Source organism: Epargyreus clarus, unplaced genomic scaffold, assembly GCF_041222505.1.
Source record: "Epargyreus clarus isolate Ecla_fem2 unplaced genomic scaffold, WU_Ecla_fem_2.2 ptg000010l, whole genome shotgun sequence".
Lineage (NCBI taxonomy): Eukaryota > Metazoa > Arthropoda > Insecta > Lepidoptera > Hesperiidae > Epargyreus > Epargyreus clarus.
Window position 1 is genome coordinate 2928895 of NW_027332218.1, and position 24170 is coordinate 2953064.

The 24170-nt window shown below is 35.4% G+C and overlaps 1 protein-coding gene across 4 annotated transcripts in view; it reads left to right on the plus strand.

Moving 5' to 3' along the window:
- The window catches only part of MICU3 (Mitochondrial calcium uptake 3), a 118114-nt gene extending 94457 nt beyond the window's left edge, over positions 1–23657 (plus strand). Inside the window, exons 2-12 of one of the 4 annotated variants that reach the window (XM_073077085.1) lie at positions 14603–14744; positions 15109–15219; positions 15618–15665; positions 16098–16180; positions 16724–16789; positions 18102–18173; positions 19472–19633; positions 20134–20248; positions 20562–20789; positions 21628–21785; positions 22466–23657. In XM_073077085.1, coding sequence (XP_072933186.1) covers positions 14603–14744; positions 15109–15219; positions 15618–15665; positions 16098–16180; positions 16724–16789; positions 18102–18173; positions 19472–19633; positions 20134–20248; positions 20562–20789; positions 21628–21785; positions 22466–22537 — 1257 coding nt within the window. In that variant the 3' untranslated portion in view covers positions 22538–23657. The remainder of the gene's footprint in view (positions 1–14602; positions 14745–15108; positions 15220–15617; positions 15666–16097; positions 16181–16723; positions 16790–18101; positions 18174–19471; positions 19634–20133; positions 20249–20561; positions 20790–21627; positions 21786–22465) is intronic. The other 3 variants (XM_073077088.1, XM_073077086.1, XM_073077089.1) reach the window with 3 other exon arrangements.
- The last annotated feature ends 513 nt before the right edge of the window (positions 23658–24170 follow it).

The window sequence follows — 24170 nt, forward strand, 5'->3', positions numbered from 1 at the left end:
TAAATGTAATAATACACATTAAATATATGTGACAACAACGTGACGAGCTTATGGCTTACTTTGTTTAAAATGAGTAATAATTTATCGTAGATTATTCAATTTTTTAAGATTCTTACTTCATTTTCTCATTGATTCTTGCTTTACCGCGCGGTGGACCTAATCTTTCTCATTCTGAGAGGAGCCATTTCAAGAGGTATGACAATAATTTAAGAATATGACATCCAAATGTTGACAAACAGTGTCTAAAGTTTTAGTCTGCCTGAAAGATGTAGTAAACCTGATAAATCCGTTCCCTAAGGACTTTGTAAGTGGTAATATGTTATTTGTAAGACGGGATCGTCTAATGGACTGCACTTCGCACCTTCTTTCCCGGGATGGGAAACATAATCTCGACAGCCTAGAGTCTGCAAAATGAAGTTAAGGATTTAAGTTTAAGTTAAAATGAAGTTTGAACATCAAGGGACACTCATAGCTCGAAGAAAATCTACATATGATAATACAATAATAAATAGTTTGATCTGTACCACTATTATGTAGCATAATTTTCTGTCGAAGGCTGAAAGGTACTAAAATATCAAATTCATATTATTTTTCTAGTGTAAAGGTTTGATTAAGTGTTTTATGTAAGAATTTCTGATTTATCATGAATTATTTTCGGGCATATCTTTATTATAAATTATTTAAAACCTCTCTCCATTAATTCAAATTGATATGAAATTAAAGGATTTCGATTCCTAAAATTTCAAATCGAAATAAAGTACGAGTATATACAGATTTTTAAGACCAATCAAACCTATTATAATCATAATAATTACAAAACCTTTTCTCAAAATCACCTTATTTATTACGTGAAACGAACGAAGATACGAGAGCTCTATGTCCATAGACATGGCAACCGCATTGCTATCACTTAAATCTAGTAGACTAGGATAATCCAGAATCCCAGCATTCAGGGCAAAGCCTAGTGGAATACTAATAATGCGATAGTAGACAAATGGCTTCCAGATAAGACCACTAATGTACTTGGCCTAGCTAATGAACTAATACGAAATGGCCTAGCGGTTAATTGAGTGTTAGATAGACGATAATGGTTACGTTAATCTAATTATTATGGCCCATAGAAATAAGTGTGAGTTTATGGACAGTAGAAACATTGTGAAAATAAGAGTATTTTCATTGAACTCTGTGTTTTGTAGGAGATACGCTCATTGCCAAAAGCCATATCCAAATCCCATGTTGGGTGGGTGTTATAAACATACACAAGAACTACATAACAACCATCCTATTAACACATAGATTTACCATTACCAACATTAACACCTAGATCGAAATAATATATCTACGACAGGGTGTGAAAAAGGACAGAGAAAATAAGGGAGCGTTAAATTTAGAGAGCAACTGTTGGTTTGTGTTTCTCTAATAGTTTAAAAACATATTCAAAACTTCTTATTGCACTACATCGGTTTCTTTTTTCTTAAATATTTCGTTCTATGATTGAGTAAAATAAATAATTTATCGTGAAGAATAATAGAGTTTGAAAATTTTGGGGGCGCTGCAGAATAATGATTAGCAAAATATATAGTCGGTTCTCAAAAAAGTTTGGCAACCTTTGATTCAAATGAATCACGGGGGTCATGTAAGTAACTTTGATTTATAACATTTTTAAGTAAATTTTTTTCACTATCAATATTTTCAACTCACTGAAAATATTTAGATGTCGCTGTTGTAATTGTAATTTAAAATAATTTAACCCTCCCTTTAAACAAATTGTATGCTAGTATTCTAAGAATTTTAAACGCATTTAAAACCGTAAGTCTCGGTACCTATAAATAAAATTGCCAACATTAAATCGATACTTTAATGCAAATTACAATGCGCCTGCGCACTGATCCTCATATCGTACAATCATTTACGCGGCGCATTACAATAAATCGATTTGTCGTTATCGGAGGCGCCACATCGAGTTGTCAACATCGATGTATCGAATAACTTTATGTGAAATTATTGCAGCTAATATTGTACACTGGGCCAGGTTTGGAGCATAAGAGTCGATATTAATTATTGAATTGATATTTGAATTGAAAAATAAGTATGTCCTTACAGTCATCATCATCAACCCATTACTCTCCCACTGCTGGGCACGGGTCTCCTCTTATGGTAGACTTCACATTACTTAGAAAACTTGTTTTTATTTAAGATTTCTCAGGTATGCAGGTTTCCTCACGATGTTTTCCTTCACCGTTTAAAGAAGTGATAATTAATTTCTAATACGCACATAACTGAAAAATTAGAGATGCGTGCCTGGAATTTGAACCCCGGACTCATCGATCAAGAGGCAGAGTTTCTTACCCACTAGGCTATCACTGATTTAGTATGGACAGTATACGAATAATATACCAAATAATGTTTTAGTTGGTTTGGTTTTCGTTTATTACGAGTACAATTAACCCTTCAATTTACTTCGGGCTGACGTCATAATATTTTTGAGAGTTTTTAGTGAAACTTTTAAACCGAAGTTATATTTGAGGAACGAAACAAATTGTCTCAGAGTAAATATAAAAGCTAAGCTAAGCTAGTAAATAAAAAAATACTTCAAAGGTATGTGAAGTCTACCAATACGCACTTGTCCAACGCGTTGTACTAAGGCCTAATCCTTCTCATTCTGAGAGGAGACCCGTACCCAGCAGTGGGACAATAATGGGTTGATGACGACGAAATAAAAAAGCTATTAAAAATCACCCAAACATAAATCGCTCTCTTACAGATCACGACCGAATGGCGACCCATTCGATCGTTCAGTGTACTTATTTTATTTGGCGTCTATGCAGATCGTGAGGTGCTCTTGCGATTTTTGTAGTTCTACGTCGTAACTCGTCTCCGTTTCTTTCAGACCTCCCCGTGCCCCAGTATGGCTTGTGCCGTAATAAATACTACAAGCCGCTAGGGCTCTGCTCGTGCCGCTTGTAATTAGGGTTGGCACTTTAATTAAAATAAAGTTAAAGTTAGTTCGAATACGGAGGTACCGCCACGCATAAAGATGCGTTTTTTCTGTTATAAGGCAGCTTTCTGCCTTAAATTTTAATTGCTGCTATGGTCTGGTTGAAACGATGGGGAACTGGGAAGACAATTACAAGAGCCGATCAACTTAAGTTACGATTCTATTACTTAATCTTTCTATGCAATGTCTGCCTATCAAACATCGAAATTTGAAAATTTCTAATAGGCAGAAATTGTCTAATTTAAAAATAACAGGCATTAGTGGTAGTATTAGTAAATTCAGGTGTAGCAACCTATCTGTTGTCGACGGAACTAGATGTCAATGTCCTTCAGTGGCCACTTAACATCAGCTAACCTATATTAAAATGCTTGAAAGTAAAAGTATAATTTATTGGTAGCCCTACCCATAATATCTGTATTTATCGCGATCACATCGATACATCATCAAGCAGCAATCTGATATCGGGCGCCATTTTGTTTTACTGCCCCATTTACACCACCTTGTGTTTATACTTACGATGGCATTATTACACCTTCAGGTGCGGTAACACTTTCTAAATGAACGCCCTGATATATTACATGTTTTTATGGGCTTCTCGTAGACCAATTACTGCTCAATTGCTGGGTATGAATTTTCTTATAAAATTCCTCTTAGAATAGTTCCTTTAGACCGTAGTCCACGCTAACCAAAAATGGGTGGGTAGACTTTACACACTCTTGAGATAGAGATGGACATATTTAAGAAGTAATTCACATGAATTAGTACTAGTATTAGTAGTAAAATAATAGGTGTTTTATTAATATTACCCATTCCATAAGGTAAACTTATGTACAATACATATAAATACCTTCCTAATCCTCCTAATTCCTTCAGTGGCGGACTAAGGCCGTCGAGGGCCCCGTGCGGAAAGTTAATTGGAGGCCCCCAAAAGTGTGAAAAGTTTATTTGATTTTACAAAATGACAAATTTGTCATAGAATTATTCGCCTGTGAATTGGGGAAACCTTTTTTAGCTGAGTGGTACATATTTCATAGATTGTTTGGATCTGACGACCTTTTTTTAGCAACTGTGTTTGGAGGCCCCCAGGATCGGAGGCCCGAGGCGAAACCATATTAATAATTTATGGGGTATATTGGATAATACACAATAGAACGAATGACACATCAATCATTCCCCTGTATTGAAGACCACTCATAGATCTTTTGTCCGTTAAAAATGACGATTGACACATATGGGACAGGATGTCCAATCGTATGAAAGTGGTCAATTAGATAAATAAGATTAATTTAGGTTTTATTTAGGTGGCTATTCTATCAAGTATACCAATGAATGAGATTGGATCAATCATTCTTCTTTGTTTTTTTTTTACCCTCTACGCAATAATTTGGTTGTTATAATTTGATATCGTATGTACCTATTTCTGCCTATACGGCACTGGTTAGTGCTGCTGTGTTCTGGTTTGAAGGGTGTGGAAAGGGAGACAAACGTATTCGAAGTGTTCCAACTTAGTCCTCAGGGATAACAACGCATCTGTGCCCATCCTAGGCAGGACTCTATCTTATCTGGGGTTGATCACAGATGTCCATGAGCGACAGTTACTATTTCCCATTCAATAGACTGCAAGCTACCTAATTTTGTAATAAACAAAACTACAGAACTTTACTAACTCAAGTTACCCTATTTTAAAACGACGTTACATATACGGAGTCTATGTATTTAGTGCGTCTATGCTCACATTATTAATAGCTCGCACAAAGCAGTATCAGGTTCTAAGCATCACAATTCAATCGGCCGATGGCTGACAGACGAGATCGCCAGACAGGGATAATAAGTAACCCCTTTTTATTTCTCGCTAGTACACCGCCTGCGATGTTGTTCGGTTTGTTTACGCGAAATAATCGCAATGTTGGCAATGTTGTTGTTTGGTTGCGTTGTGGACACAGTAGATGAATAATTAGCAGTGCGATATTAGAGAATACATTTATTACTTATTTTTCAAATTTGCCTAAGATTAAGAATTTGATATCATTTCATGCTCAAATCTTCTTTAATTAAAATTAGTTTCTTTTGAACTTCTACTTTTTAGCACCGCTTCGGCAGGTTTCGCTTAATGAAGTTAAACGTCGTATGAGCGCTCATGAGCGTTCATGAGCTCCACTGGCAAGATTTAGATTTTGTGCCCCTGGCAAGATTTGAATATTATGACTCTGGCAAAGCCTTTAATTTTGTTCCCCTGCCTAGATTTGGCGTTGCCGCACCTCGAATGAAAAGTAATTAATAATAACAACATATAAAAGTAATTAATAATAATAGATAACAATATTAATAACATTGGGCACCCGAGTTACCACCATCACAGCATAATTCTATCTAGCTGCTAGGCAATGCCAAGCATCTTAGTAATGAATATAGCGCGACAGTCTCAAACAAACATTCGACATTGAATAAAATATTTTCAGTTCTTACAAATAGTTTAGCGTTGCCAAATTTTCTTTTGGCTAAAAATATCGTCTAACCCCTTCGATCACTAATAAGAACTAGATACACAATCCCATACAAAAATGAACTTAAAAAGTGGCGTCAAACGTGTTTAAAAAATTCTAAGTGACAGAATCTAAAATTAATACAAAATCAACTTTATCACCATGATTTCAAGGTGTTTTTTTAAAAACTGCTTACCAAAAGCAATAAATTTTTACGACATAAGCTAGCTGTCATAAGCTACCATAAAAAATTTAACCTTATTTGAATGAAATTAAAGTCGCATTTACAAAGCAAAAAAAAAGCCATTAAATTTTACGACCGTGGTTTGTCACTTGGACAAGGGATGAGTGGAGACGAACTGTCAGTACTTTAAACGGTTATTATAAATTATCACTTAATATTTTTATTAGGTCGAAGTAATTAATTTGAATGAAGATAATTATATTTTACCTGAATGTAAGTAATAAGATAATAATAATTTATCAATGAAACTAATATAACTAATAATATATATGCAGTCACAAAATTTATATTATAAAATAAAAATAAATCATACAAAAAGAACAATGAAGAACACAAAAAGGATTAGTTATAGTTTAAAATTAAAATATAACCAAATACAAGTAATTTAATTAAAAAATCAACAAGCTGTTTACGCCGTTGTGTCCAACGAAATATATTGCCGCCGACTAAAGAAATATGTACCAAATCAACATTTATTTCAATTATTTTTTACTCTGTAGTGACATAGAAGTCTGTTGTGTATATTTTGTTAAAAATTTTGTTAAAAAATAATTAAAGAAAAAAATATAAAACAATAGCGTCTCCATTCAAAATAGAACAGAATCACCATGTTACCCGAACAAATCAAGTGGGCATGCAATAGTAATAATTGTACGCTTAGTAACAGACTTTACAATTTACATGGTTTATACATTCTGTTGATAATTTCGAAAACTTAAAAATAAATTAATTACGCACGATATAGCAGTATTTATAATTGAGTGATAGCAATTACATACTTATAATAATAATACTTACCGAAAATACGATATTCCATCCTTTTTTAACGTCCTAGACGTGTGATTTTTGCAGTTTTTAAACGAGCACTGAGGCATGTTTATTCTCCGATCGTTCAAACACTACTAACCTAAAAAAGCACCCAAATGTCAAATTGGGCGCGCTTTTCGTCGCGTCATTCTGTCGTCGCTGATTGTGTATCTAGTTCCTATTAGTGATCGAAGTCTAACCCATACAGAACGCCTTTTTCGTTCAGTTTTTTTGTAAGGCACTAAATTTGTAATTCTTTCATTTGAATTTATATACATTTCTTTAACAGACAGACGCTCCGTTGTAACAATTCTACAACATGAGAGATGATACGCTTTTTATTTCTCGTCGGTAACCCGAGAGCGGCCCGTCGCGGCCCGCTATAAATCGAAACGCGACAGTCTCAAACAGTGGATAATGGGTTGGTACAAACATTTGTGGCGCATTAGCCGCGCGGATACAGTGTCGTGTCGAGTGTCGCGCTCCCGAGTGTCGGGACTCGGGACATCGCGACACTTGAACTATATTGCGTAATTATTATATTTTTGCCCGACTGCAGAGGTAATGTTTTTAAGCGTACGTTTGTTTCATTATTTGGCACGCTTTACAGCCCAAATTGCTACATCAAAAAAGATTCATAGATTTTAATATATAAGATATCAGTGGACTTTTCTGATATTCTTAAATGTGGGAATAATATAAGGTAATTTTTTTAAGCAGTCGTTTTTTTTGGATTTTAAAATAATTCTTCTAATTATGTTTGTAATAGAAGTAAATGAAGTTAAACATAACAACACAAAAACAAGTACCTACCTTAACAATCAAGCCTTAAATAAAAATCGCAATTCGGTGTTTATACACTTGTCTGAGCTGGAATAGGAACTGGAACTGGAATGGAACAGTTCAGGCAAATCTACATAGCGTGTAATGCCTTGTAATGATTGCTACTGTAATGATTATCGCCATTACAGCACGCAAGTAATAAAATTAAACATAATTTTCCAATATAAAGTTGATTGCACAACTTACAGTCATAACATTAGAAAATGTATCGACAGACGCAAATATACGTGAAAGTTGGCAAAATAACTTTCCTCCATGAAACCGGGACCAATAAACAAGTGCTAGCTAGCTGGCTGCTTAACATAAATAATATTGAACGGAAACCGCTCAAACACACGAATCCATTTCAATGATACATTAGTATTTTATAAAGAGGTACAGTAATAAAGGTCCAATCGATAATAGATCAAAGTACGACAGTTGTATTCATGTATCTAATCGTAATGTTAAGGACTGTGTACACTGTCCGGTATCGTTCCTTTAGGCTCATAAGGACTACTTCCCAAAACGACCATTTCCCAAAAGGTCTACTTCGCAAAACGACAATTCCCAAAATGACCACTTCCCAAAAGGACTATTCCTAAAAGGACCACTTCCCAAAATGACAATTCCCAAAAGGACAATTTCCCATAAGGACAACTTCCCATAAGGACAACTTACCAAAAGGTTATTTTAGGGATCCTTAAGCAAAGGGTAAAAACGGAATCTTATTACTAAGGCCTTCGCTGTTATGTGTGAAATTTGTAGGACTAAAAATGTACTAACAGAACGGTCTCGTCTCGAACGGCCGATGTCTTAATTATTTAGTGATATTTGTAAGTTGTGTTGTGTGATTAAAGTTAATTTAACAATTACATTCTAAAGCATCAAACTTTCAACTTTCAACTTCATTTTTGTATACGTGGGGATAGGAATGTGTGTATGCCTGAGAATGAATGTTCCCGAACCTCATTTTTTTTTAAAAAGGTATTCGGCCAAATTGTCCTGCCTGAAACAAAAAATTCTCCCTCTGAAAAAGTCTAGTTATGCCGATGGACAAAAATTATTACTACTGTATTGCTTAAAGAATCAATTTACGTAATAATTAGCCATCTGTTTTGATATTATGGACATTTAATAACTGATTATATTAATTGATAGAATACTAGAAAGATTATATCTTGTTGAGTTTGCTATTCTCCACTATACATCAATATTATGAGTCTATTTTAATTATACCTCCATGTCAGTTCCGTTAAACTCCGTCATCTCAAAACTTTCGTACTCGGACAGTGCATAAGCCGCTTAAATCCCATGTAAACATGTTTGACATCGCGGTAAAAGGGTTCCTACTATTCGTTACCCACCAGACCTTTAACTTTTCCCTCTTTATAGCCCTTTTGATGTATTTATTGGGTTTATTTACATGGATGTTCGCTGCATAGAAATATTATGTCTCACTACGATGTGTCACTTGGTATTAGTTGATCGAGAGTTTTAGGGTGAAAACACACGAACGATTTTCAAAATACCTATCTATATAAAAACGATATTTGAGAAATGTCTTGTTATATAAATATGTTTGGTTCAAAAGTTTTATTTTTTATATATGAAAAGATTTTTTTAATACTTTTTTTGTTATTTTGCAGACCTTATTTGGGTCGCTGTTTTTATATAGAAACAATACAGCACGCAACACGTGACTATTTTTACGACAATCGACAAAAAACTAGTCGCAAAATCGTACAATACTAGATTTTATTCACAGTTTTCTAGTTCTATTGTCGAACGTGTGTAAAATCTTAACTTTAATAGATATATTGTGTGTCGTCCGTCAATATGGAATGTATAGGACCGGGGCATATGCATCGTGGCGTTTACCTTGTCTATACTTATTTATTGCTTGTTTTATGTGCCAATTGGTTTGTAACTAGTTCCAATAAAGATGGTAATTCAAAATTACGGCTTTTAATTTATAAGTTTTATGTTTTGTGTAATATGTTTCTCGCTTACATGTATAGAACGTGTGGGATGGAATAAAAAGTGTGTTAATTTCAAATTATTATGTTTATTGAAACAACTTATAATAACTTGATGTCTCGTTTCAAGTAGGGTCATATAAATTGGAGGTCATTTAAAGGGTGCAAATGGCCAATAAATATAATAATGAAAATATCATAAATGATGAAAAATGTGACAGAAAAACAAAAATGATATTGTTTCTCCATCTATCAATAAATCCTCATCATCATCATCATCATAAATGGTTAAACAATTCATCAAATCAATCAAACAAATCACACTACTTATAAAAATAAATGATAAAGGGAAAAATCACCGCCACACTCGAATAATAATGCTTTTTTACACTCACAGTCTCACACTAGGATTCCCTGTATCGTGGGTGCTATGGACACACACAGAGACAAATACACAAACACCCAGATCCAGAAACCTTAATTCATTTAATTTAAATTTCTGTCTAGCCGGGTGTCGAACCCAGGATCCTATGCGCGTCAGACCCGTATAGTGACCGCTCTGTCACGCGGGGCGTCAAACAGACAGTCTGTGCGGACGAAGTTGCGGGCGTTACATAGTATCAAAATCATTTTATATAGATGCGTTTATGACATTGTAGAAGCCAACTACAATAATTCAGTGAAAACCGGTAGCCATTACCGACTGCCGGTCAATACTGATGACGGATGTAGCGGGCGCGCATGATGCACGACTGACGCTAAGCCACAGACATAGAAATTTGTCGTTTTATAAATATAACCGTTATACCATACAACTTGGTGGAATTAGGAAATGGTAGAATTCTTTGTGGTTCGACTTCTTTTCCATAACGAAACACACGAGTGGTGGTAGATGTAATGACATTCAAAAAGTGCTCTGCAAAGAACTTGTTTTGAATAAAAAAAATTGATTCGATTTGTATTTGACTCTGAAGGCACTTTCTATCAAAATGCTCAAATGTAATTTTTCTTTAAAATTATTAGAAAAAACTTATAAAAGAAAATTTGTTCAAAAATGTTGATCTATTTTCGTTATTAACTTAGTAATGTGTGTTTCTACGACAAAAAGTTATAAAACCAAAATTGTAGATAACTTTATTTGAGATATTAATTGTTCTTACAAATTTTCTGCGCGACGAATAGTTCGCCTGATAGAGCGTAAAAACCATTTGTACCCCTTTTTCAAGATGGCTACCGGAGTACATATTTACAAAAGTTGGAACCACACAAACTTAGTTTTAGCCTTATACTCTGGACATCCAAAAAATAAAGTTCCTATCAATATTACACGCGCAGGACCATAATTTGTAACATTTTTGGAGTATTTAGGAATGCTGTATGTACATTTCAATAGACTTTTAGGGATATTTAGGCGTTTAATGATATGTCTAAATCCACCACTCGGCTGTAACATACAAACAATACGTTGGCCACACGTGCCTGAAACAACGAAAATAGAGCGCCCGTTTTAGCAAAGCATTCTTAACTTTCCTTCCGAATATTATTTTTGGAGTTTCCGTGTATCGCGTCATTTGAAACTTTTCTTTGACGTAAAGCTTTGTGGTGGAAATGTTAGTGTTACGTTACTTGAGTGTTCTCGATGGGGGTCCGGGGTTCGGATTCCGGGATATTTGGAGCTTTTATTAAGTATTTCTGTTGTTGTGAGATGGTGTTTATATAGTAGGTGCCATGATGAGTACGTAAACACATAGGCATAGAGTTGGAATTTTTGAAAGGTGCTAGAGCACGGATGGTTCCACCGGGGAAGTACTACCTATTTTTAGTGTGAAGCAGTTCTTGTGTTTCATTAGAAGGGTGTAGGTAGATGCTGGCTGTCATACCAACCAAAATGAGGCAACCAGGACTAAGACCTGAGGAGTGGCAAATGACTTTAGAAAGAACCCCTGTTCTTCTATATGAAGTCGGTTACAGAGGTCTTGTGCTGCTATGGCCAATTACCATCTTACTTCTATTATACAAAAAAAACTAAAGTACACTACAGTACAGTTACAAGTTTAACCAAAACAAGCAAAAAAAATATTACTTCCAAAAACAAATGACAGGTCAAAAGAAAAAATATGACCACTATAGAGCCAGCTATAAAAATGTTTGTTATTCACAAATCCATTTTATAGCCTTATTTATGGTCTCTTCACCCCATTCCATCCCTTATCCACAACATATTGTGAATACAATACAAATTACCAAAATGTACAAATAGTCAAAGAAAACCGGCGCTTTCCTATTAGCAACCACCATCAACCCTGTCGCAGTAAATTAAAAAAGATACACGTCCCTTATCGGGTTAATAAATCAGGGGTGTAATAAAATGGCGGTTAATAGCCATTTTGTCACAAATATGGCGATAAATTAAACAAGCAAGCCACCCCTAAGTCGGGATGGAAATAAATCTTAAAGGAGTTGTCGTATCGTGGGCACTAGAGAGATAAAAGATGAGATTAAACGTTGTGTAGCGAGCAGAATAAAGAGTGGCTTATAGTGTAGTGTGATACGTATGCTTTGTTTTTAGGCGCAGTATTTCTAACTAAAGCAATAATAGCCTAGTGGTTAAGAAACTCTGCTTCTTGATCGAGGGGTCCGAGGTTCCGATCCCAGGCATGCATCTCTGATTTTTCAAAGTGCGTATTAGAAATTAATTAACACTTGCTTAAACGTCGAAGGAAAATATCGTGAGGAAACCTACATACCTGAGCAATCTTTTAAAAACCGTTTTCAAAGGTAGGTGAAGTCCACCAATACGCACTTGGCCATCGACGCCTAATCCTTCTCATTCTGAGAGGAGACCCATGCCCAGCAGTGGGGCAGTAATAGGTTGGTGAGGATGATTTCTAACTTATAACGTTGAAACGGTGAAACTGAAGTATAATCAAATCTGGGAACTGGGGAATGGGCATGTGTTGTAAGACACACAAGCATGGGGAATGGGCATGTGTTGTAAGACACACAAGCATGGGGAATGGGCATGTGTTGTAAGACAGGGTTACACGTCGTGGAGATCGTATGATTCGGCGTTTTAATGTAGTTTACATATGCTCATCATATTCTCCGGCGGCACCACCGCCACTCCTATTTGAAGATGGTAGAACCCTTTGTGGTTCGACTCCGGCGGCACCACCGCCACACCTATTTCTACCTAATAACAGCAGTGTTAGGCGCTGCTGTGTTCCGGTCTGAAGGGTGTGGTAAGGGAGACAGACTTTTCCGAGGCGTTCCAGCTTAGTCCTCAGGGGTAGCGGCGCATCTGTGGCCGACCTCAGGTAGGAATATCTAATCCTATCTGGGGTTGATTACAGATGTCCATGGGCGGCAGTAGCCACTTACCATCAGGTGGACTGCATGCTCGTCTGCTACTCTTATATTATAAAAAAAAATATATATTTTCCAGCGGCGGAGTCTAATTTTCTAATTGTACGCACATGTCACAGATCTTGAAAACTTTAGTTTCACAGTTTACATTATTCTCTATTCATATATTCATACCTCTATTTTACAGTTTTTATTTCACAACCTTGAAAGCTTAACAGTTTTTCAGAAGGCAAGAAAATTCATCACTTATCGTTTATTCGCTTGTAGTGAAACGAGTGGTTTACAATATTGTGAATCTGCGGCAGTACGGTTTTACATGCGTAAGAGATTTAATTTATAACGCGATCTGACCCCTAAATGGTCGGTTTTAACCAAATTAATTGCTAAGTTATGGTCACGGTCCATTAATTTTTTACTTTATGGAGTGGTAAGCGCCTTTAAGCTAGGGAGGGTTAAGGGTTGTAGAACCTTTCGACTCTGGGGGCGCCAAGGTCACATCTATTTCGATTCTGAGAGTCTGTTGGTACTTATGATACTTATTTATTTATAATATCCGCCGTTTTAGGCCTTTCTGTGTTCTGGTTTGAAGGGTAATTTCAGGGCGATTCTTAAACGAAGCGTTTCAACTTAGTGCTCAGACTCAACTAGTAAAAGTCATTAAGTTGATATATTATGGTCTCTAGCGGACCTCAGGTCTTCAAGCCTATTTTGGATTACAAACATCTATGGGCAGCAGTGGTCAATCATGCCACTTTAATAAAAATAAATAGAGTATTCCTCTTTTAATGATTATTCATTTAATACACTTTAATAAAGTATTTTTTGTTATGAAACGAATACTGCTGTTAATTTATTAACTTTTACTTATTTACTTTTTATTAAACGACTTATGTATTAGGAGTCGTCTCTAACTTTCCGACGCCATTACAAGGCATCATTGCTTATAGTTATAAGTGTGTAAGTTATGTGTGTATTGTGCAATACCTAAATAAATAAACAGACGAGTGCAGTATTTCAAAGGTCGGCTCTCAGTCTATACTGGTTGCAACTCAATCCCAGACCACCACGCCGCGCCGCTAATAACAATAACGCTAATAAGTATTTAACATTTAATTTTAGCCGAGTGTTGGCGGATGCTGTAATTACACCCGATGAGTTCCGGGTTCGGCGTCGGCTTAGCGCTCGGCTAATTAGCCCTCATGCACTGGCTGACCGTAATTTAGTTTTATGTATGTTTGTGTATCTACATACTTTGCTCGTGGTTTCGTCCGCATCTGTCTTTGATTGTGATTTGTGAATTTATAGTGGGTACTTATAGAAAATGTTTTCTTCATATTTTTTGTCATATGACGTGTTATCAGTTATATTCGTTTTATAGCCTCCATGTGTAAGCATCCTTGCGTTCATTCATATCTACAGACACAGAGCAGTTCAGACGCGTGCCGTAGCAGACATTTTTTTCCTTTACAATGTGTTGAGGTATTTATGTCTACTGTAAAACAGCAAACGGGTCGTGCCAGTCAAAATATTGTATAGATTTGATTTTGTCTGACACGACACGTTCAATGTCTGTAGATAGTAATGTAGTAGATAGACGAGGACCGGCATGCAAACAGCCTGTGATAAGTAGCTATTGCCGCCTGAGGACTAAGCTGGAACGCCTCGGAAAAGTATGTCTCCCTTACTATACCCTACAAACCAGAACACAGCAGCGCTTAACACTGTTGTTAATAGAAATAGGTGTGGCGCTGGTGCCGCCGGTGTTGAACCACAGAGTGTTTTACCACCTTTGATGAATTGCCGTCATTTCTAATAAACTCCAAGCAGAATTCAGAGCCTGCCCTGTTTGAATACCTCATGTTCGTAACCTCACAACTACAATTCATCCTCAATTTCCTTCCAGCCCCCAGAGGAGCTGTCGAAGTCCGTGAAGCTGACGTCCAGGGAGCGGCGGTTCATCAAGTTCGCGAGCGTGGAGTACGGCGGCCAGCTGTACATGACCCCGCAGGACTTCCTTGAGTCAGTCGTTGAGCAGGAGCCTAGGCGTAAGGACCTAAATTTTGACTATTCTATGAGCATGCAGTTTATTCTGGTGGTAGGTGGCAACTGCCGCCCATGGCAATCTGTAATCAATAATAGATAAATATCGATCGACCTAATCTAAACCAAACCAAGAAAAAAAACAAGTAAAACCAAGAAGAGGACAGGACTTCTTGTTACCTTTTATTATTTATTTCCTTATCCTTAAGTATTTTTGCTCCTTTTTATGACATTTTCATTTATTACCTTTCTTTATTTAATAAATGAAATATTATGTTGTAATACAGTTTTCCTTTTCTCGTCTGTACTCGAAGAAAAGTGCATAATTTACACTTCCTGCTTAATTTACCGTCGTTATTTACTTTCCAGCTCGTTTGAAACGTCGAGTGCTGACCATCAAAGAGATCGAACAGTTGCGCGATCAGACGCCACCGCTGAAGAAGGGCTCGCCACAGATGTTCAGGAATTTGCGGGACAAAGGTTACAATCATTCAAATAGTAAACGAAAGCTTCTAATTAATGTATCCTAATTATCATACCCTTCCAACGAGAACACAGCAGCGCTTTACTCTACACAGTAGAGCTGTAACAATCCAGATGGATTGGTCCATCACAATTAATTAAATTGGTGACTCTTTCCTACCATGTCCTGTAATCTTATTAAAGGTTAGTTTTTTAACCGACTTCAAAAACGGAGGAGGTTTCTCAATTCGACCGTATATATTTTATGTATTTAAGTCGGCGCTCAATATACATATCTACTCCTATTTTGTTAGATAAAGATGTAAACAACGTGTCCAACATGAGCGCAAACTTTTTACTTTGTAGTGACATAGATGTAGGTTGTATTATTTTGTTTCTTTTTTCGTATGTTACAGGGATCATCTCATACACGGAGTATCTCTTCCTACTGTCTATATTGACAAGTAAGTAAAATAAATTATAACTAACAATATTCGTATCGAAATAAACGTCATACGTTATGTTATCATTATGAACCCTTTTCCTTTCGTACGTATATGCCCACAGGAGCAAATTGTCGACCACAGATTCGTTGCTATCCCTGAGAAAAAGTTAGAACGCCTTCCTTAATTTCGCCCTTACCACACCTTTTAAACCAGAACATTGCAGCGGGTAGTACTGTTGTTATGCAGAAAAAGGTGTGGCGGTGGTGCCTCCTGAGTAGTGTCAAACCACAAAGGGATCTGCCATCCTTAGCTGTCATAAGCTATACCCGCAAAATTGGTAACTTCTAAAATGGATAATACAAGTAATTCATACTATTTGGCTCCTCATGGAAAACATTACATATATACAACAAACAAATTGTATAATAACAATATGTATTGTATTTTCAGAGCCAGCCAGTGGATTCCAAATCGCCTTCAACATGTTTGACACAGACGGCAACCAAAGAGTAGATAAGAATGAATTTCTAGTCGTGAGTATTATTTATTTATTTGATTAAAATAAAGTTAGTAAGTGAACACAAAAATACATTGAAATACACAAGTACATTGTCGATTGAAATACAAATGACATTTACATTTATTTAAACTCCACATTATCGAAATCATTTCACACTATCTCTTCATATACCATTAAGAATATTTCTTTGTAGTTAGGATGACACTTTTTATTTTATAATTTGTTCATCTTGTTACAGTGCATTATTTTTTATATTATTTGCATTTGCTTAATTATCCATATTTTTGGTGTAAGTTATTTTAGTATTTCTTACATACATATATTCTATTATATTATTATTTAGGTTATTTAGTATGTCTTGCATACATATACTTATTCGTATTCTATTATTATTTATTTCATCAAACTTTTGTTTTGATTTCTTATAACTTATTTTTTATATATCTTCTTTAGTCTTTGTATTATTATTTTCTTCTTTTTTTAAGTTACTTAGGTTTCTTTGTTTTTTTTTTTTGTTTTTCGTTTCTTTAGTATGTTTTTGCGATGTGAACTATAGATCCAACGGCTGCTGGGTGGTTCCCTGAAGGAGCGTAAAGACTTGGATGTGCACACTCAGAAAGCAGTGAGTCACGTGCTTCCACCGGGTGTCGAACCTACTTAAAATCAGTGGCTGGATTTTGAACTCGATGATTGATGATGTCGATGCGTGAAACGCAAAAAATAACGCTAAAATATTCCAGCAAACAATTTAAAAGTTACTTAATGATTGTTAAATGCATTTTTAGCAATTTTAATATTGTTTGGTTCGTATTCGTGCTATTTTCGTTGTCAAATGTAACAGAATGTCAATTGCTTAAACTGCCTCAAAATTTCTCACACAAAACTATAACAGGCTGCTGTTTTCATATTGTGCTAACAGCTAAACGTAATACAAGGAATTATGGATACATAGATACTCAGATACACCTCTGTGCAATGCAGGGTTCATAATATAATAATGGCGTGAATATGTTCCATGACGTCACAAATAAATGAAAAAAAGCAAATAACTAGTCATCAGTAGCGAAGTACTGTGTGACGTCACAATATATTATATGACTTGAATGAGGGAGAGAAAACTGATTTTCGTGAAAGGTAATGTCGGATGACCCCAAAGTTAAAAAAATGTGGAAGCTGATATCAGTGTCTATTGCGCTTTATTTATGCAAAATTTTTAAACACATAATTATGAGCATTATTGTAAATATTTGTTATTGTAACACAATGTTTGGCACGCGTCTTCTGCTGTAACTGGGGCGGGGAACGTCATACTCCACCCTGCCGCTGGTTCAAAACTTTTGATGAAGTAAGGCAGCCAAGTCTCCTAATTGTTTCCCCACAGGATTTTCCTGATAAGTAATGACGTAAATAATGACTTTCCCTGACAACTTGACAAGTATTGATCTAACATGATGTCATAAATGTGCGTATGACTTGATTTAATAGACTATAATCCATAATGGCGGTATCTTATTCGCCTCTCGCTTTTTCTCTATAATGTGACATTCAAAATTGGCACATTGGGATAATAATATTTATTCAATCAAGTTGTACCAACGCTTTTATCAAAATGAGATTATCGAGTTCAAAATTTTTAACACGATTTTAAGTAGACAACTGCGTCGTTCAATGTTCTGCCGTTTTTGTTACATTTATGTTTTTTATCTGTTAATTTTGTTCTGTTTATTTTACTTATTTTTTATTCGTGTGAATAATCTATTTTATTATGCCCTTATTTTATTTTTACAATTTAACTGATATTTATTTAAAAGACCTACTTATACTATAAATTTATTATTTTGTATAGATAAAAAGTGTATATTATCTGTGTATTTCTTACTACTATTTTAATTTTTATTACTTATCTGTGCTCACGTGATATTCTGGCGTTATAGCTGCTTTCCTTAGTCGCTTCAAGTGCCCAGAAGACTCAGATGGTGTCCGACATACGTTCTAAACCCTCCGTAGTAAGTTTAAAAGCAGTGTGCAGTTTGTTATTTGCTATCTGTAGTCTACGTATTGCCGCCATTTTGTGACCGCTGCTTCGCCATTTTGTTTGTGATTTAGATGCTTTATGGTGATGTTAATATTAATAAAATTATTCATTGTATTGTGTAGTCTTGATAATGATAGTGTTGTATGATTAAATCTTGCCCCAAACTCCAATATCCAATTGAATAAATATACCTGATAATGTAACAAAGGGCAATAACATTTTTTTCCGGAATCCTCTAAAGCATTTGTTTAAATGGCACGGAATTAAAAAGCTTTCAGGATTTTTTCAGGCCGTGGACAAAAATCCAAGATCTACAAGTATTATAAGAGACGCGTGGGCCTTTAGAATAAATTATGTTACAATTACTTTGTTTGTATTTTTAATTAGTCTTATATAAATATGTACTTATATAAATGTATTATACTTCTATTTATAGAAAGGTAGGTACTAGAAAAAACAAATATTTTTCTAGTAAACGTAGATACTAAAATGAACCTATTAATTTGTGTTTAATTAATATAGATGCAACTATCCAAATAACATGCTTAATTAATGTATTAAAGTTTACATAATTTTTATTAACAAAAAAGGCTGTTAGTATAAAAAACAATATGATATGATTAATGCTTTAATTTAATGTTACTTTAAAAATGTTAATTTAAAAAAGCATAATTATTTGTGTTTTTTATATCCAGATTTATTACCCATATAAAACTCTAGCCTGACTGCCCATTGGCTACTGTCAATGTAGACTAGCATTACCATCTCGTCGCTGAAGCTACTAAATAGTCGCTTACCTTAATTCGCTACCGGTTATTATTTAGTTTTTGTTGTTGTTTATGACCGACGGGTGACGTGTATTAAATTTTTGATTTTATTTGAAAAAAATGTCAACAGTCAATTGTCTACGGGTCTGAATAGGTGCATCAGCTGTTTGTCAATGGGCGGTCATCCTTAAATTATAAACAGAGAATTATCTAATATAACATTTGCATAGTTATAATAAGTACATATTATGATTTTTCCTTACAACATAATTTCAATCTTTTATCCCCACCATATTGATATCCTTTAATTTAATTTTATATTAATGTTATGCTTTATAAACACAATAAGTATTGTCTAAGCACAAATGCATAAACAGAAACAGTAACAAAAACACCTACAAATAAAATTTATAACAAAAAGTCCAAACTTACAAGTTAACTTAGAAATAATATAATAATTATTATGACGACTCACTTTTCATGAAATAAAATCGCATTTCAGATGGAAAAAATATTCAGTTTCGCGTGGAAGGGCAAGCGGGGCATACAAGATGAGGGGGTGGCGGGGGAGGGGCAGTCGGGGAAGGAAGGTTCTCCACAAGAATCGTACATCAACGACGACCAGGGGCTGCAGAGGAGGCATAATGTGGATACACTGCTTCAGGTAACTTTAGGAAAATACCTAATGTGTTTACGGAGATCATCAAAACAAACTTTCATATAAATCAGTAGTATTAAATGTACATTCGTAATTTTTACGAACTTGGTTTCAAAGATGAAAGATTTCTTTGATTTGTATGGTAAGGGACATTTTTTATAATATAGGAGTAGCGGACGAGCATGCACACCACCTGATGGTAAGTGATTACTGCCGCCCATGGAATATGTAATCAATCCCAGATAAGAGTAAATTCCTACCTGAGGTCGGCCACGGATGCGCCGCTACCCCTGAAAACTAAACTGGAATGATTCGGAAAAGCATGTCTCCTTTACCACACCCTTTAAACCAGAAAAACATACACTTTATCGATACATCATTAGAATCCTTAGCAGTAGCAACACATTTGCGATCATTTGAATTTGGTTACAGCTGGCATGATGATTAATACCCATCTCTGGTCAGTGGTTGTGATATAATCTAATTAGGAAAATATCCTATTCCAGGTGCATTTTTTCGGGAAGAAAGGAACGAACGATCTGAAATTCGAAGGCTTCAGGCAGTTTATGGAGAATCTGCAGACTGAGGTGCTAGAGCTGGAGTTTCATGAGTTTTCTAAGGGTGACGATCTTGTTTTTTCTTTAGGGACTGTATTAACTTTGTATATTCACAGTTTAGGACCTACTACTACCTTATAAATGAGCCGTAAGTCTTTAAAAGTAGAATTGTGCCTTCAATTTGCACCTTTGGAAAATATGTTGAACCCTGTCAGCAGAATCACAACATAATATCGCTTGACACTGCTGTTGAAAGGCAAAAATAGGACTGGCGGTGATACCTTCAGTTGTATAGCGTTATTAAAATAGACCTACCACCTCCTGTTGTAAAGCCAATGGCCATATGTAACCATCCTATCATCGCTCCTTCATTCCAGGTCACGAAACCATATCCGAAGTGGACTTCGCTAAGATCCTGCTCCGCTACACGTACCTGGACACGGACGAGTACGACATGTACCTGGACCGGCTGCTGGACCGCGTGCGCGACGAGCGCGGCATCACCTTCGAGGAGTTCAAGACCTTCTGCCAGTTCCTCAACAACCTCGAGGACTTCACCATCGCGATGCGGATGTACACGCTCGCTGATCATCCCATATCTAAAGGTAATGGAGGCTAAATGTCATGCAATGTCTTTTGGGTCACTCGAGTCATTAAGTATCAAGTAGTTTCTGGCCATTTGATGTTATCCAAAGTGTCTTTTATATTATTCGAAGTAGCATTTAGGTCGTTCGATGTGACTTGAAAGTGATTTTTTGGACATTTAATGTCATTTACAGGATTTACGCTACAAACCAGATACAGGTTCAGATGGTTTTCGACCACTTGATACAATTCAAATTGTTCTTTATGTCATTTAAAGTGTTTTCAGGTCTATCAACCTCATGTGCTGCGTTTTGGTCATTCGATGTCATTGGAAGTGTCTTATAGGTCGTTGGTAGGATCCCATATCCAAAAGCGTCAGCAGGTCTTCTGATGAGATTCCGTTCCGTTCCGATGAGTGTTTATGTTATTTAAAATGTCGCTTAATTCATTTGATGGAATTTGAAGGGTCTTATGGTGCATTTTATGTAATTTGACATGTATTTAGGTCATCCGAAATTAAAATGTTTTTAATTGATTGGCTGGCGGCCCTTTTGTTTCTAGGCTCTAGCGGACTAAGGAGGGGCGAAAGGGGCTGTCCGCCCCGGGCCCCTGGTCGTAGGCCCCCCCCCCCCAAAGCTCCTCAACGAAAAATAACGCCGGAGTCAAACCATCACTGAAATACGTGTTTGTTGGCAAATAAGTCGTTTGTGATTTCGTAAAGTCATTGAATCAAATCAACTAGTTATACTTCTCATTCAATATTTCCCCCCCGGCCCTCCGACGACTCTAGTCCGCCAATGCTTCTAGGGTTCCTTTACGTAATACAATACTCAACATTGTTACGTCCCATAATTCCAGACGAGTTCCACCGCGCGGTGAAGATCTGCACGGGCGTGTCGCAGTCGACGCACCTGGTGCGCACCGTGTTCGCCATCTTCGACGCGGACGGCGACGGCCTGCTCAGCTACAAGGAGTTCATCGCCATCATGAAGGACCGCCTGCATCGCGGCTTCAAGGTAATAGACAACCTACTAAGGGGTTGTTCGAGTATTGATGGATGGATTGATGAGTATTGATTGAGTGTAAGGGGAGTCTAGATGATGATTACGTCATCGGTAGTTATTTACTCGTTTACACGAATGGCAGCCCACCCTCACATTGCACCCTCACCTTGTAGCAAATAATGCATATGTTTTGGTATTTTTTTTAATTATAATTATAGCATTATAATTATTGTTATAATTATACTAATTATGAAAAAAACAATACATTAATTGGAGAATGTTTACATAAATAATATTTTTACTAACCGTATTCTATGTTACTGGGCTCAATTTGAAGAATACGGCACAACTGGACTTACAAAGATTTCAAATTTAGTCATTCAAGGTATCAACTAACTTATGTAACTCCGAACCATAGTAACAATATAATGTGGTATAAATTTTACATGACTGTCATACTTTATTTTGATAAGATAATTTTTGATTGTTGTTTAATTCTAACAAATACTTATTTATTACAACTTAACCAACATAAATTTGTCAATTGCTTGTCTTTAGCGCCATCTATTGGCTATATCTTAACATGTATACTATATGGTTCAAAAAAAAAATTTTTTTAAACTATTAACGCAATGTCAATTGTTCGATAATTACATATTTAAAAATGAATGTATACTTCGTTGGTCTTTCAGTCATATGCCAAGAACGAGGGCTGGGAGGCTTTCAAAACCTGCGTGAAGCAAGAAATGAAGAGCGCTGTCTAAGGAAACAAATGGTCTGCCGAAGTCATGCCATATTATTTATATTAGATCAATACGGATACACAAATATTTAGATCTCATTCGCACACTCTAGATCTATTGCCACACCAGTGTTATTTGAAATAATTAATATATATTATTTGTTAGTAGGAGTGGAGTTCAAATATTCTATATGTATATGATGCGTTTGCGTTTCTTCTATATATGCGTTTGCGTTACTTCTATTTATGTTTATATTCGTATCGCGTTATACTCCATGGAAATGTCCATGGAAATTGCAACTGTCTGAGGATGCAAATTTTGATTTTTGGATGTCAATGGGGGGGGTGAATGCTAATGTAACGTATCTTTGACACGTATATAATCATATGAATGTATGCTATTGCCCTAAACATTTTCCTAAAACTCGTAAATGATAAAATACAATGACAACATAAATTAGTCATTTTATTACTAATGAAACCAAACGCAATCATTATAGAATATTAGAACTTGAGCTTTTTGTGATTAATCAAATGTTCGATTGTAATTAATAATTATGTTATTAACTAATTGCTTGCAACGATTTGTGTTTTTAGGTTTAAGTTTTTTGTGTGACCTCGTTATATTTCCAAAGCTTGAAATCGCATAAAAATAGATCTATTATTGAAATGGAACACGAAAAGAAAAAATATTAAAAAGATATTAAATGTATAAAAGATTACAAAGAAATAATACATATATGCACTGTTTGGTTTGGTTTGGTTTAGCTATGTCACAAAATGAATTAACTTTAAAAATTAATCAAATACGACCATGCCGCTTTTTTTGTCCGACTTGGCGGGGACACTACCGTGCCCCCAGATAGTATTTGAAAATTATAAATTATACTTCAACACTAAAATACACGGGTTACTGAGGTTGTTAAAAAGTGAGATTATTAATCTGTTAACTTTATTACATAGTTTATTATTTATTTGTTTGAAGTAAGCTTAAATTCCTATCATGTTTAGTTATAGGTACAATATAAACAAAGTGTTAGTGCGTTTTTGGAGTAAACTATTACTGAAGATAACATACTATATGTCTGTTAAAAATTCTTTGGGTACAACTTCTTTCAGTCAAGGATTGTATTCTAAAATAATGTGTCTTTATAATATGTGAGCTACCCTTATAAAAAAGCTACCATTCTATCAAGAATGGTAACAGAGGCTAATTTGAAGTCGCCACATATGAAATGTAATTAAAATAGATAAACATTCATAAATTCTCCTGGTACTTATATAAATAATTTATTTACAAAAAATGTACAAGTTTGTCTAAATTTGTAGGTACCATTTATATAGGTTCGCTTGTTGACTTAAGCTGTTGCATATTTAAATTATGAACCACGGTTGATTTATGTGATAAATTCAAACATTTTATACACACGCACTCAGCCGCACGTACAAATACATTATATGTAAAATATGCACATCGTTGCTCGAAAAATTATGCTGAAGAAGTATTATTTAGTTAATAAACTCTATATGGATTCATATCTCTTCTTTATGACGCGATTGATCACAATTTTAATTATTATATTTCAACCTAATGCCTATTTGCATTAATGTTTTTGGATGAACAATTATTATCTCTCGGATTAACTTCGAAAATG